The sequence below is a fragment of the Betta splendens genome, chromosome 11 (genome assembly GCF_900634795.4).
Source record: "Betta splendens chromosome 11, fBetSpl5.4, whole genome shotgun sequence".
Lineage (NCBI taxonomy): Eukaryota > Metazoa > Chordata > Actinopteri > Anabantiformes > Osphronemidae > Betta > Betta splendens.
In genome coordinates, this window is record NC_040891.2 from 12,110,922 (window position 1) to 12,127,094 (window position 16,173).

The window sequence follows — 16,173 nt, forward strand, 5'->3', positions numbered from 1 at the left end:
TCAACGCAACCTTTGCCACGAATGTTTCACGAGAATTAATCTTGTTTAATCAGCTCCACACGAACTCTTTGTCTCATATCTCCTTTCCCTCCTCGTCTCTACACACGTTTTGAGGTGAGAAACTCGCTTGCTGAACTCTGTCTAAATCATGTTTTGTCATTATTTTGGACAAGGATCCATGTTCTGCCGCAGAACAATGGCCCTTAACATGCTGCGGTATCAAAGGTGACGACCTCGGCAGCTGTTGAATAAACCTCCTCTTCCGTCACAGCGTCTGACTAACGATGGGAGACGGAGCCCAGAGCCCCGTGGTCACCAGCGCCGCTGGACTCGGTGCCAGGTCATTGTCCTTGTGTGGAGGTGTGTGCGCACCTGAAGCCGACGCGCTGCACTGATGCAAAGCGCGACCAGTCAGAGCTCCTCCACTCGTGGGAATCCAGGCTTTTCACGGAATCACTCACGTCTGCGAGTTGCGAGATGACGCCAGCGGGTGCCTGAACGCGGCTACAAGTTGATTCTTGAGCAAGATGAGAAGTTCGGCGTAACTCGTCTCTGAGCGCTAGATGTGAAACGAGATATGAGCCCACGTGGAACTGCAAGTGGCGTGGAAATAGCTGCAAGATAAGCCTTGACTTGTGACAAACCAATGTAGGTCAGTGACGAATTCACTGGTCTGGTGTGGAATGAATGGGACCCGAAGCCCTTTGCAGGAACGCCAGGCACCTGCTAGCGAGAGCAACGCGCTCGGGATGTTTGTTCGTCTGTGTTTGTGCGATGGGGGCGGCTCGAAAGGAAAAGGAGCGCTAACTGGTTGAAAGGCAGAGGAGCGCTGGGTGCAGTGGAGCAGCTGCCGCCGTGAGGCCTCCCTGCGCTTCCTGTTGGAGGGGAGCGAGTAAAGTGCAGTTCTGGAAGGCTCTGTTTGGGTGTCGCGGGCCGTGAGCAGGACGTTTGCAGCTCCACATCCTCACGGCGCTGTCGGGTCTCCACCTCGTGGTCCGGGCCCTGCCTTGCAGCGCCGCCGGCGCGGGAGGGAGTCCACGTCCTGCGCCGAGAGCTATTAGCCGCGGGTTCGGGAGGTCACCACCGAAACATGACGTCACGGCTCGAGCGTGCGGAGCGAAAGCGCGTGCGCCGAAGCCCCAAATAGGCAGGTGATTTATGGGCGCTACAGCGGACGTAGCCTCTGTGTGGCTTCAATGAGAAGTGACGCTGGGAGAGAAAGTCCCACCGCTTCTTGTGTCATTCGCGATTAACAGTTATTTATTTAGCGACTAAAGAGGGGTTTTTTTGCCGATTAAAAGACTGGAGAAATTATAATCTGGGCTTATAATTAAGTAGGCGCGCGGCCCCGCTGACGGCCTTGAATAAGATCTGAAAGGTGCGAGCGCTTTGAAGCGCGCCACAGTGTTTGCGGCTTCGACGGGAGGTGAAGCTATTTCAGAGCGTGTCACTTCAAGCCCGTCAGCCTCCTAATGGCAAGGTTCAGGGGGCGCGTGCGCGCCCGCGCGAGCGGCGCCGAGGAGCGGAGGTGGAAGAAGACGAGCGAGAATATGTCCAACCCCTCACAGCAGATTTCCTGTTTCACGATAAGCTCGCGCACCGTAGGTGCAGTGAGTCATGCAGAGTCCGCCTGCGTGTTTACGTTCGTTCTGGTACCCGGAGCTGTGGGGGCGGATTTTTTTTTTTTAGGTGGGGGGGGGGAGCAACAGGCGGACAGAAGAAAGTTCTCCGCGTCCGGGAGAGAGGATATTAAGCCGTTGTCAACGTTTGGCCAAATTAATGACAGACTGGGGAGCGCGTCGTCCGCGTGGAAATGGAGCTGCTTCGGTTTTCCGCTTTCTGGTGGGGAGCGGTCCTCCTCGGCGGAGTCGCGCTCGACGGGGCGGGTGAGTCCCAACTCTCTGCTTCTCGGAACTTTCTTGCCGTCTTCTCGTCGCGGCCGTCGAAGCGGCGAACGGCCTCCCGGAGCGCCGCGTTCGGCGCGTGGCCCCGTTCAACGCGTTGCGACGAAAGCGAAATCGTCGCCGCGGCCAATTACGCGCGTCGCGCCGCGTTTGTTTTTACGCACGCGCGCCGTCGCGACTCGTTTCTCAAACGCTAATTAATTTCGGAGTGGCGAACTTTTCAGTCGCCGTGAACGCGCCGCTCGCCCGAGGGCGGACGTCAGCCGTCGCCGGCTGTTAAAGCCCCCTTCATCTGGGTTATCTCCATCCTTGATGTGCTGCTGCATTACTAACAGCCTCCCGGAGGAAGACGAGTTTTACCTTCATCTGTGTCGGGCACAGTCCCGGCGGCACCGAGTGGCTTTGGCTGCTCCTAATCCTCTTTCCCCCCCTTCACTGCAATTACATGTTGCCCTGGGTGACAATTACTACCATTCATTCCTTCCATCGCCCGCCTCCTGGGTTTAAATGACATGCTCTCTGAGATGAGCTCCTCTAATGATATAATTACCCAGGTCCAACCACCTTCCTACCACCAGTGCTCAGGCGCCGACTCTCCCCTCACAAATGATCCGCTTCCAAACACCTTTGGGGCAGAGTTTTAAATTGTTCCGTCAGCGAGGGATGACATTCAGATGTTTTTATTTGTGTGGGAGCCTCGGTTCGAACGAGGCCAGAAAAGGCGAACCCACAACAACATCCTGCCTGCTTCTTGTGGCTGCTTGTGCTGCTGCGTGCTGCAGGTCCAACCCCACCCAGCAGCTGATATGACTCAGTGGGCTTTCACTGCCAGGACACACACACACACACACACACACATTCACACACAGAGGCCTCTTTGGCCAGAGGTCAGAGGCGACCGCTAAGCAGGCCTCACGTGCTCCGAAGTCACGCTTCTCGGTTAAACGTCTCCCTGTGCACCTGTGTTTGGTTTGCAGCGTTTTTGCAGCATTTCTTTTTCACTCGTTCCATTCGTTTGCGAGTTGCATGTGGTGACGCGGGGGAACGTGTTTAACTTCCTCTGCACATGTACAGTGGAAACGTGGTCGTGGGGCTCTGTCACATGCTTCTCTGCTCCACTGCTTTACTTGCTCACTGTTATCAGGTGCGTTTCTTTTTTTAAAATCACCCTGTAGCCCTTAAATCTGAGGATTGGAAAATATAGTCATTCAGACGCAAATTGTTCCTCTTCCAAACATTCATAGACAGTTTGTGCTCCCTTTTTTTTTTTATTTCTAACCCCAGTTGAGGCAGAACCTTCCCAGACACGGAGCCAACTCATCAGCTCGACAAATTAGAGACTCCGCTGCAAGAAAACCCGTCCGTGTTTCCCTTGTTTGTTGTTCCTGCCCGTCTGCCAGTTGCCTCCTTAGATGATTATCAAAACCACAGGCACTCATCGCACAATCCCGCCTGTCTCAGTGATACCGGCGTGCCCGCGGGGGAAGTCAAGTCTGAACACGACCCACAGAGGTGGATGCCGCTGCGTGTGCGGCTCCTATTGTTCAGGCTTCACAGGGAAGAGAGTCTGTCCGAGCCTCCGGGAGAAATAGTTCAGATTCTGCTGTGGGTGTGTCAGAGACACAAACGCTTTGATTGTGTTATTTGTTGTGTTATTACAAACAGATATCGTTGCTCATCACTTCCATGTGTGTTTGGTGTGTGGCGTTAACCCTCCGTGGACTGAAGCGCGTCCTGCTTCTTTCAGGGGCCTATATCATGAAAGTAAGGAGGCTGTGCAAGTTCTGCGACGTCCGTCCGACCACCTGCCCAGGTAAAGGGAGCTGCACCGCCGACTGTGAGCGCACGTCCATCTGCCCCGCTGACGAGGACGTGTGCGTCACCATTTGGTAAGCGCCCGCTCCGCTCGGATGAGTCAAACAGCCGAGGCCTCGTCAAACGAGGCCTGCTTCTCATTAACAGTAACGGTGCCGTGAGGGCGACAGAACGCGGCTCGCAGGCGACAGCCCCTGCTGAAAACGTGTCTGTCGCCTGCACAGCAGGGAGCGAGATTTGAATGTCTGAAAACGTGTATTTTTGCAGGTGCGGGGGTTTTCCTCTTGCTTCCTGTATGATTTTTTTCCAAACGTGACCTCCTGCATTTACATTCGTCATTTACATAACGCTGATAACTGGACTGCTGAACGAGACAATATTTGCATATAACAATACTGTTATATTGAAATGGGTCTGTGTGTGTGTGGCTTTTTAAAGGAGGAAGAACGGCGACAACCTCACCGTCGACACGGTGTGCCACAACCCGGCCGAGACGCTGTACGGCCTGGTGCTGGAGGACTACAATAACAGCAAGTGTGAGATGAAGGAGCGGCGCGGCATGGGCTCCCTGTTCTTCATGTGCTCCTGCACCGAGGACGAGTGCAACGAGCAGCTCTTCTTCACCCACAGTAAGACAGAGAAGTCAGGATCCGCTCGTAGCTCGTAGCTCGTAGCTCGTAGCTCGTAGCTCGGGCTCGACCCAAACGTGGGTTCGGATGCTTGCCTGATAAACCCAGAGTATCCTCACAGCTGTGGGGCTTGGAGTCTGTAGAGCATGTGTCTGTGAGCTCACTGCACCCGAATAAGATCCTACTATCATGATTTCGTTGCATGTCCAATATCGTTGCATTGAACCTCCCGCGGGTTCTTCCACGGGTCACACGCTCCTTTCGGCCCGACGTCCAGTCACGCGCCGGTGCTGCGTCACGTCGTTAGAGGTTACGCAAGTTCCGCGTCACAGCACGTGTTCTTCATGAGCGCTTGTGCACCACATGAAACGGCAGCGTCACGCTCAGCCTAGCGCTGCTCCACCGGTTCCTGTCATGTAAGGCCTCAAACACGTGTCCCCCCCCCCCTCCCCCCGTATGTGATTACAAACCGCTTTACAGAGTCCGGTTCCAGCGCTGGCTCTGGAATCAGACGTATTTTGACTACAGCATCCAGGCAGTAATAACACAGAGGTACATTTCTGAGACCTGACTCGAGACAAGGAGCCGAATTGAAAGCATCTGCGCAGAGCGAACCACGTAATGGAAACGCGTTCGCTCTGCGCCAGGAATGTCTGCGCGCTCTCGGGGCGGACGCGAGACGTCCAGCGACGATGAAGCAGCCGGAGCCCGGACGCGCCACGGCCGACGCCCGCCGGAGCGCCGCACAGCCATTTCCCTCAGCATTTCGTATTTCATAGCCAGCGGTGCCGGGAAGAGTCCGGGAGGCACAGCGACAGGTTTGTTGTGAGAAATAGCTCCTCTCTGTGAAAATCCAAACAAACTGGCTGGGGCCATGTTGAGGATTTCAGACATGTGGTTTCCTGTGAAGGGAAAAAAAAGCCCTGGAGAACCCGAGGGCTCGACTGGGCAGTCACTCGCTGTCTCACCAGCTCAGCCTCTTCCCCTATTTCATCTCTCAAACCACATGTTCTGTTGTTTATTAAAAAGCGTGTCGTTGCGTTCTGTGACCACAACCTTTAACTACATTTAAGCTGCTGTGCAAATATTGTGGATCTAGTGACTCTAGGGCGGAAGCTGTGTTGCAGCGCTATATATGAAGGATTAAAGTTAGAACTCCTCAACCTGCCAAACGCTTGGGGTTTTCTTCTTTAGTGTGTTATGTCTGGTGATATACTTTTTATAGCTCTTTTATGACTGCAGCTTCAAAAAAACTGGACAATAAAAGGAGCACAAGCATAAACTTTCACTGTTTGCCAAAGCCGGAGCAGCTCCCAGACACACCACCTCCTAAATTACAAGAATCAGACATGAGCTATAAAGAGGCACAATGTGTGGTTTCGCCTGGGTCAAGGCTTGGAGCGCTTCGCGTTCGTGGCCCGAGCGCTAACTTTAGCTTTGAGGCGCTTCTAGACATTCCTCAGATGGGAGTCAGGTTCCTCTGCTGTTGAGAGACCGGGCGCCCGTCTACACACACCTGTCCAGTCTGTAACGCTGAGAATGCAGCAGAAACAACATGGCTGCTTTTGTGCAGTGTTGATCCCAATATAACTGTGACCTGATCGTTCCACGGGGGCCTCCTCCTCCTCATCTCCGGCCTTGTGCTTCCCAGACTCCCAGACGCCCGCCGTCATCTTGGTGAGCCTGGTGCCGCTGCTGGTCGTGGCCGTGGTCGTCATCACCTTCTTCTACTGCTACCGCGTGTACCGCCAGCGCCGGGCCAGCCGGCGCCGCAAGAAGGGCCCGCCGCTGGAGTTCAGCGACGGCCGCGCCATCATGATCGACGACGAGGGCTCGGACAGCAGCTCCACGCACGCCAACAACCTCAACCACAACACGGAGCTGCTGCCCATCGTCCTGGACGTGCTGGTGGGGAAGGGCCGCTTCGCCGAGGTCTACAAGGCCAAGCTGAAGCAGGGCTCCGCCGTGGGCGTGGAGCAGGGCTTCGAGACGGTCGCCGTCAAGATCTTCTCGGACGAGGAGTACACGTCGTGGAAGAACGAGAAGGAGATCTTCTCCGACGCCGACCTGCGGCACGACGGCGTGCTGCACTTCCTGACGGCGGAGGAGCGCAAGATGCACGGGCAGTTCTGGCTCATCACGGCGTACCAGCCGCGCGGGAACCTGCAGGAGTACCTGAGCCACCACGTCATCGACTGGGCCGACATGTGGCTCCTGGGCAGCTCGCTGGCCCAGGGCGTGGCCCACCTGCACAGCGACCGCACCGCCTGCGGCCGCTACAAGGTGCCCATCGCGCACCGCGACGTCAAGAGCTCCAACATCCTGGTGAAAGGCGACCTGACGTGCTGCCTGTGCGACTTCGGCCTCGCCCTGCGCCTGGACAACGCTCTGTCTGTGGACGAGCTGGCCAACAGCGGGCAGGTAATCCCCCCCCCCTCACCTGGACCTCGGCTGAAAAGAGTCTTGTCCTCGGTTTTAATCCCCGACTTCCCTTAAGGCCACGTCTAAATATTTGAGCGTTGGCCCCAGATGGATAAAATGAGTGTTCTTAGGGTGTCGTTTTATTATAGCCACAACACAACCAGCCTTGATTGATTCCTAATGGACCTGTTACACTGATGTAATAGGCCAGAGCCACATCACACAGTTATGAAAATGAGTCATTACATAAAGGTTCGCCCTCTTTCAGCTCAACACCTAATGCATTGTAATACCTGATGCATTTGGAGGAAGCGCCGGCGAACACATTTTCCAAAGTAATAATTATGTGAAGACAAGCGCGGTGGTGTTGAGCTTAGAGCTGCCGTTGTTTTTCCTCCCATTTCATACAGCAAACATGTTGTGATGCACGACAATCCTCCATCTTATTACCGACAGAATTACCACCTGCCACTGGTAAACACCGCTTCCTGCCAAGACGTCCGCGTCTACTTAACTGGGCTTTTCCTGCCGAGCGGCTCTTTTATTCAGCGACGTGCCTGTAACTGTGCACGGCAGCCTCGCACGCTCCCCCCTCACGTCCTCGCCTCACGTTTGAATATGCTCTCCGCAGGTGGGCACAGCCAGATACATGGCGCCCGAGGTGTTGGAGTCCAGAATCAACCTAGAAAACATCGAGTCCTTCAAGCAGGCCGACGTCTACTCCATGGCCCTCGTCCTGTGGGAGATGATCTCCAGGTGTAGCGCAATCGGAGGTAAGACGTCGATGAATGAATCTGTCTCTATTTCTTTTTTTGCCGTGTTTTAGTCCTGCAGTAAGTGGTGCGATGGGGTATTTATCTGCCATCTCTGCCTCCTGACCGCGCAGTAATGTTGACGTCAGAGCGCTGCTGAGCTGTTCCTTCCATCGTTTATCATGATTCTGTGGTTGCCTGCCTCAATCATGGCCGGCCCGGTCTTTATGTGGCGCTTCTACCGCATGCAGGAACACATCACTCCTGACCTTTAGGTAATAATAGAGACACCTGCGTTTTTCTTGGTAAATTAGAGATTAGCCGGGGTCCTGGGGGTAAAGGAAATCGATGGGGTGCTGATTGATGAAGCTCCCTTTGGAGCCTGTGTAAATATCCCCAGAAATACTGTAAAAAGAAAAATTGCCTCCGCGACTCGGCCGACCTCTGAGGAATACAAGCGTATCGACGACTTGACCAGTTAAGAGCACAGTGAGCGACTCCACCTTGGCTTCGCTGCCCGCATGCGTGGCGCAGTGTGACAGCGCCTGCTGTATGTGTGCGTCGTCCACGGCCCATTAATCACCGCCGGAGCGAAAGCGGGGCGCGTTGCACACCGATCCGTCTTGTCGAGGTCTCAAGGATCAGCCCTCACTTCACTAATGTCCCGTTGCCCGTGTTTGTCACTCTGAAGCAAAAACAAGGCCAGGATATGTGCAAATAATAGAAATGGATGATTATCTGCAGGCGAAACTGCGGCGCAGTATTTCATGTGGACGGTCGGCCATTTGTTTTCACTTCCCTTTAGTGTCTCTGTGGCCCAGTTTGTTTCGGGGACTCTCCATTGTGTCGGAGCAGTGATTGAAAGCCGGGTTTGGGCCTGAACGCTTCTGCCATGGCGTCTTCCTGTTTCGCCCCCCGTGACCCCTCCCCCACGCAGCCCCTGCTAGCGGCTGAGCTAAGCGTCCTCTGTAGTAAAACCGTGGCCCAGTCAGATTCAGGCCCCGTCTGCGTTTCCTTCCAAGCAGCAGGAACATGCGCGGGTTCGCCGCTCAAAAGGAAGAAAATGGCATATTTCCTGTTTTGCATGGAGCCCAGTCCCCAGACGTGCAGCTTTTAGCATAAGTTTAGCTTTGTGTGCGCGTTCGGCTCCTTTATGAGAACGTCTTGCGCTGGGTGTCTCTCGGGAGCCGGCCGCGGAGGATGCGCGTTAGCGATGGACTAAATGAATCCAGGCCCTCTGGTTAAAGGTTAGCGCGGCTTCAGCTGGTTTCCTCTCCGGGGGTTCGAGGGACAACGGCCGCATTCATCCCGCTCGTCCTCCTGCCTTCCTCTGTTCGTTTGCGAGCCTTTCATTCCTCCTCGCTGTACATGCCAGCAAACACCGCCTCAGACCCTGTTTAAACACAGCTTTCCGAATGCCTTGCAGAAACAGAGTCTCGTTCTCTGGTGCTGAGCTACAAGCTCTCCGCTCGGTGCTTCAGGTGCGGCAACGATTAATCACTCTGTAGACGGCCACCCGGCTTTACTCATGGCACCGCAGACTGACGGGGAGGACAGGCTAGATTAGATTTAGTTGAGAAAGGGGAAGCAGATGGGTTCTCATCCCACCCTAGGACCAAAATAAAGCCTAAAGATAGAAGCTGCTGTGACTCAGTGTCTTTTTCCCATGTTCTCTCTTAATTTTTTCCACACTGTTCGAGACAAGCAGATGTGCCAGGGAACCAAGGTGGCACATTTATGGAAGTTAAGAGCCAACTACTAAAGCCTCCAGCTGTGATAGAAACCGAAGCAGATGAAAGGAGGAACCTTTGCAAATGACATGTGCCACTTTGTTTTGGTTTCACTGACAACTAAAAATCTCCCCACTGACAGTTTCACAGATATTAATCCTGGAAGAACTTCAGACGTTTCCGTTTAGTGCCGGCGTCTCGTTTCGGAGGTTTGCCTGCAGAGGGTCGGTGAGTCACTCATGACTCCCCGCGACCAGACCTGAGCCCGCGTGACTGCAGGCCGTCGGGTGACGCATCCCCGGGCCCCGTTTTAACGACCCGCGTGAAGCTCCGCCGCCCTCGCGCCTCTCCTGCCACCGGTGTCTGACGGAGGCAGATGTCTGATCAGCCGTCTGCGCCTTGTTGGCAGGCAACCACGCTGCCACAGTTCCTGGGGGCTGTGGGTCTGATCTGAGATCTGCCGGATCAGTCAGCCACGAGCCATTACTTTGCTTTCTTTATCTTCCAAGACTGTCAAGACAGTAGAAGCGGAGGGAAACTAAGAGATCAACACACCTCCGAGAGAAGGGAAAAGTGGATTGGAGGCTCAGGCCTGCTTATCTGTGCCTGTGTTCTCTAAAATGTCTCCCCTGTATAATTTAGCCGGTCCAGATTTAGGGCTTGGAGAAGGCTAGGAGGGCGTTCCTCGGGCGGGTGGGGCTAAGCAGTGGGATCATAGAGGAATGGAGACGGAGAAATGACTTCAGTCCCTGGAGGGAGAGGTGGGAGTTGGCTGGAGAGGAGGAGCGGCTCTGTCAGCTGCTCTCCAGATGTCAGACCATCCCGGCCTACGAAGCTGCACAGGGTGGTGAGCTGGTGGAGGAGGAGTGAGGGCAAAATGCGGGGACTAAACCACTTGATTAGGGTGAAATAGGGACAAAATGCATGTGTGTGTGCCTGACTTTGTTTTCACTGGGCTGTTGCACAGCGTGACCTAAAAGAGCTCCGGCCTTTAAATGAGCTGACTTGTATCAGCTGTAGTCAGCGCCCCCAGTGAGAGGACGACGAGCTCCGCTAGCGTGGAACCTCCACGCCTGCATCTGTGCCGAATAACTTTAACAACCTGCGAGGAGCACGGAACAAGTGTTGGCAGCACCGCAGCCTAATGAAAAGCAGCCGCGGCGGCGGCGGCTGCGAGTGGATTGGGCCAGCGCTTGTTCGCGGGTCGCCTTTAAGTGACTTCCAAAGCTCCCTGATGTCGTGGCTGTACATCACAACGCATTTGAAGGGCGACGTGTCCCCAGTCTTGTGCCAAAGCCATATTTGATTGAATTCCTCCTGGCTGCCGATCCCAGACAGTTTCCACAGACGTGTCTGACAAGCAGCATTGGAAATAGACGCACATGCAGCGCCCACCGACGCAGCGCGAGCTCCTGATTGTTACTGTGCAGAACCTATTATGGCTTTGCGGGATTCTTGTCACTCTGCAGTCTGTGGCTTTCGCAAACCGCAGCATTCCTCACTTTGCCCTGTGTTGTGTTTTCAATGGCCTTTGCTAGTCCGGAGTTTAATTTGAGGCTCGAACGGGGGGGAAACACATGATGGAGCAGGACCGGCCGATCCTTCCGTCCTGGAATAGAGACTTGTGTTTACGCCGCGGCGCTCACTCGTGTGGTTCGTGTATTTCGGAGCCATTGTTTGGGGCTCGGCGCATAAACATGTTTGCCAACAGTTTACAAAGTGGATTTGCTCTCCGGCACACAGCTGTCCACTCCCTTCGACCTGTCAGAACCAAGAAAAACATCTGTCTCCTCGTCTCCGGAACATGAGCTGATGGTTGGGTGGAGTTCTGTTTACGTTTTTACTCCAAAACCCAAGGAAATGTGCTGGTGCAACGTTAGTTGTGCGTTTCGGTCTCGGAAGCCTCGATTGTCTGGCGCTGCTTTGTTCTTCCTTGTTCGTCGGGTGTAGTGTGGGTCAAACTGCGGCTGAAACGGCAGCTGAACTGTGTGATCAGCGAGTGAACCGCCTCGTACGAAGGTGTTTTGCTGTTTGCACAGTAAAGTAAATAAGAGCGTGCGAGGCTCCAGACTGTCGTTAGGTCTGTGCACACTGAGAAAAAGAAACTAACTGACGATTCAAAAAATTCAGAAATTCAGCTTTTTGGAGAAATGCAGGCTGTTAATAATAGACTTATGGTAAGTTTAGATGAACTGGAAAGCGTGTAGACGTCGTTGTTTCCTGTTATTACAGAGAGTGATTCCCAGCACCCAGTGAACGTTGTAGAAAGTCTTTGTGTGGGTCACGTCTGTGGAATGTGATTCTCTGAAACTCGTATGGCCTCCATTGCTTCATTATTGCGAGTGTTCCTGAGCTAATCATTGACTCCTGCCTTTCTCTCATAAACGTGTGGCTCCACAGCCCTGCCTTATTGCTGCGCCTCCCCAGACGCTCCTGTTTGCTCTGTGCACTCCCTCCACAGTTCGCAGCCCAGCTGGAATTTGCTTGTTTCACTCAGGAAATGTATTAATTTATATGAAGAGAGATTTTCTTGGGATTCTCTCCAGCCTCCGTCTCCAGGCTGCTCTCTCCAGGCCGCGGCTTTGATATCTTGCCCTGAGTAAAGTCGGCTGGTAAATTGCCAGCGATGAGAGTCTGGATTTAGTTGTGTAAGAGAGCGGACACAAAGCCGGAGCTGTGTTGGTGAGATACTTTAAGCCCACTGAAGCTGCGGGTAAAAATGTGATGATAATAAGTGTTTCTCCTCGGCAGATCTCCCCCTCGGCCTTTCTATCAGCGACAGGGCTCTGTGGATGCTTGTGCTGCTGCGCAGCTATTTAAAGTTTGCAAGCAGCAGTTTTAATTTAGAGCGCACAGTGAATCCTTTGAGGGGTGTTGTTGATGTGTGCGCTGTGGGCCACTGCCATCTGATCTAGCCTCTCTATTCAACGGCGCTCTGCCTCTCAGCCGACCAGAATCTGCTTTTAATGTGTATTTGCTGCCTGACACAGAGCTGCGCACGCACACACAGGTCACTACAGTACTGTATGTAGACGGCTGTCGGGCTCATGCTTTGTGTCTGTCTCCTGCAGAGGTCAAAGAGTATGAGCCCCCCTTCGGGAACCTGAGGGAGCACCCGTGTGTGGAGAGCATGAAGGACAGCGTTCTGAGAGACCGGGGGCGACCGGAGATCCCCAACAGCTGGCTCAGCCACAGAGTGAGTGCCACCAGTGTCAGTGAAGAATACATGTGTTACTGTGTAGAGTGGGTGAGCTGGAGTGGCTGCTACTCTGGCTCCCACAGCAGGCACAGTACTGCCTTTTACCTGCGTTTCCACTGGAAGGACTGCGAAGCAATTGAAGTTCCTCCGCTGCCGAGAAGAGTTTTCGTCCACTGGGAAATTACATAAAAGACGGAAATTACTATCCCGGTTTTCAAACTGGTGAAAGGCCAGCACGCCGACTAATTTGGCCTAGGTTGCCATAACAGGAAAGATCAAAGGAAGGAGTGTGCTGTAGTCTAATGCATCATCCGAAATAATGACTGAACATCATTATGAACCGTTTTTGTTATGATCAATGTGATTTCCTAGATTATCAGAAGAAATATTTAGTTATTAATTGGACTCGGACTCCTGAAATGTGCTTCACTCATGCTTTATATTCTTCTTATTATTGACTGGTTCCCTTTGTGCTCCACTGCTCCCCCTGCAGGGCATTCAGATCGTGGGCGCCTCTATAGAAGAATGCTGGGACCACGACCCCGAGGCTCGTCTGACGGCCCAGTGCGTTGCAGAGCGCTTCGACAACATCGAGTACCTGGACAAGCTGTCGGATCGCTCCGACTCGGAGGAAAAGATTCCTGAAGAAATCTTTGTGGTGGATGAGAAGTAGAGGTCAACAGAAGCACAGCCCACACTAGGGCAGCTGAGGAATTTCCAGCCAAGCAGCTCGAGGAGGAGGAGGAGGAGGAAGGACTTCCAATGGAAGCATTGTTTGCCATGGGTTCAACCAAGTTTAGATGGAGGAGCGAACTGGAGAGCAAGCAGCTTCCAGAGACGGACCTGCATAGAGAATATAGATCAGGGTCGAAGTAAAAACAGTATGAATGCTAGTCAGCAACTTTCTTGTACAGTACATGCTTAAAAGACTGGATCACGTCATAAACAAGCAGGAAAATCACCTTAAGCCTCTTTAACCAAATGCTGTTTGCACTTTATCTGTATCTATGCACACCAAATGATATATATTCAGTGTTGTTATATTGGAAAAAGGGCGTTCAGACAAAGAGTGTGAACTGCCAGGACACTTAATGACACTAATATGCCCCTTTACCCCACTGTCTGCGCACTGTTTCCCAGGAGCTGGTGGATGTGACATAGGATTCAAACAAACTCTTTGTTCCAGCATGAAATGGAAATTAGCACCAGCAGAGGAATGGAAGCAGCCGGACAAACGATGCTCTGCAGGGAAGTCTGATACCAAATCTAAAGGGACCACGAACTGTAAAACAAAGGCGGCAAATCAGCCTGAAAGGAAAAAGGGAATGTGTGTGTGTGTGTGTGTGTGTGTGTGTATATACTGTATGTGTGTATTACTCAGAAACCTGTGTAACCCAAAGTAAAGAATATATAAAATACTATGAGTATCTTTTGTTATCGCTATGGGATTTTGATCTTGTGTTCAGATTTATATCTAACGTTTGTGTAAAAAAAACTTAAAGCCACAATTAAAAGTGTTACAGGACTCGTGCTTCCATTCTGTGTTTTTATTGCTGTCATTACACGAGTGTTCGCTAATGCTGCTGATCCCAGTGGGGGTCAGCCAGTGGGCATCCACCTCCAGCATCCACAGCAGGACGAGCAGGCGTGTGCCTTTTTTTTCAAATTCAATAATAAAGGTTAATTTGCAAGTGCAAGTCCTGCATCTTCAGCTGAATGCCGGTCATGAGGACGTCCTGGTTTCACGCACAGCAAAATATCGACGGAGCCTCGAGCTCGTTTCCAGATGCTGGGAATCTGTCAGACGTGGCAACCGTGACATTTGTGCTGACGGACAGGCTGGGCCGGCGTGGCTCCACGCTGTGGGAGCTGAACCTCAGCGCGTCCACCAGACAGAACGACCTTGACCTTCCTTTTTATCTGGAGCCCGCCGCCGTCTGCGCTCGTCGCCTCCTTTCCTAAAATGCACCCCCTCAATGGTGCATTTGTCTCGTTCAAAAGCTATTAAGCAGGCGCAGTTGTGAAGCGGAGTGATTGCAAATGCATGAAGTATTTAACGGCTGCACTTGGGGATAGTAGAGAGTGATTTATCAGCTGCAGTGGGCTGACGTGTCACCTCGGGGAGCCTTCCATCGCCCTCCCCACAGTTTACATTCTCTATTTACATAAACTACACCAAAGGCACGCTTGGTGTGGGCTGCAAAGCAGACAAATTGGACCCCGCCGCAGGACGTACATGCAGATGATAAATGATTTATAATTTCACATTCTAAATGGATTACAACAGTGGTGTCAGGGGGAACAAACGTAGCCATTCTCTTCATTTTCATGATGCCAATTCTCCTGCAGCAACGAAGTCAAGTTTTCAAAAGGGGGAAACATCCGTAACTCGACACAATGGATTCTCCCCGCTGTCGCTTTGTCTCGCTGACACCTCTTAGTGTGAACGTCTCGCGTGCTGCTACAGCCGCGAAGCACCAGAACGGGTCCCCACTCTTTGGAGCAGTTCGACTAATGGTGTGGGACAAGTGTAAAGCAATTACACGTGAATCGTCAACCGCACTGAGTCAGTCAACTCTAATCCTGTTAGGTTTAATCCTGTTATTCCACTTTACCTTGAGAATGAATTTCATAAAAATAATAGCAAAGGTTCATTTCACGTTGTCGCTTTGACTTTTTGCTGTTTTTTCCCTGGTGCTCAGTCACTCGTTGCGGATCCATCTGTGCCCAGAGCTATCACAGCATTTGCTTAATCAAGGAGCTTGTGCACACTGATTTACTTGATTGCCAACAACGCTGCAGGAGAAAATAACCTTGAACGTACCTGATACCTGCCTTTTGTCTTTTGACCAGTAGAGGGCATACTGGTTCTACTGGAGGGCTCTACTGGAGTCTGCACACATGGACGCTGGCGCCCGGGTGAAGCCGTGGCTGAAGCGTCGGATCCGGTGAGCTCTGTGAGTAAAAGATGAAACCACTGTGGTGTGAAAACGAAGGGGCTGAGCTCAGGACGTGACAGGTCTTTCCATTACGAAAACTCATAGTCAGTGGCACTAACCAATCGCCAGGCACCAGACTCATTTCATATCCCAGCGAGACCTAATTGCATTTAAACAGCTGCTGTTGGCAACTTAACGCATATTCCTGTGACTGATTTTCTCGCCCAGCTGAGTCTCCATCTTCATTCCTCACAGCGGTTTTAATCGCTCGCCTGTCAAGTGGTATCAGTAAGTGCGCACCATACGCGTCCCATCACCTGCTCCGTCAGACGCACCCCGACCCGATCAGCCCACCTGGAGCCCTCAGTCACCGTCCCCTAAACACACAGGCAAACGTGCTGCATGGACGCGTAGCATCACCCCTGGGTGGTCCACGCCATCTGAGGAGACGCTCTCCTGCCAAAGACGGCGATCATTTCCAGGAGGCGGTTGCCATAGTAACGCCTGGCACATCAATCAAGCCCGCTGAGGAGTGCGTTGGTTGGCGAGAGCTATAAACAATATTTTAAGCTCCAGCAAGGAGATGACAAGGAAGACAAATTACCGCTCGCCTCGATATCAGCCCCTCTGTCAGCTGTCCAGGTCCAGTTAACATCAGGGGCCATCGCCCCCCTCGCCTCCCTTTTTATATTCCAAACACCCGCTCGATTGAGATGTTCACTTGACATATTACAAAGCGTGCCGCTTACCGACTGCCAGCGATAGTGGCGGCAGCGGGAGTCGC

The 16,173-nt window shown here is 52.7% G+C and overlaps 1 protein-coding gene across 1 annotated transcript; it reads left to right on the forward strand.

Annotated features, from left to right (window-relative positions):
- The first annotated feature begins 1,635 nt into the window (after positions 1-1,635).
- LOC114865692 (TGF-beta receptor type-2-like) lies at positions 1,636-13,975 on the forward strand. Its single transcript, XM_029167022.3, has 7 exons — positions 1,636-1,886; positions 3,652-3,793; positions 4,158-4,348; positions 6,000-6,769; positions 7,401-7,542; positions 12,323-12,447; positions 12,944-13,975. The coding sequence occupies exons 1-7, from the start codon at positions 1,814-1,816 to the stop codon at positions 13,121-13,123; spliced, it is 1,623 nt and encodes a 540-aa protein (XP_029022855.1). The 5' UTR covers positions 1,636-1,813; the 3' UTR covers positions 13,124-13,975.
- Positions 13,976-16,173: the final 2,198 nt, after the last annotated feature.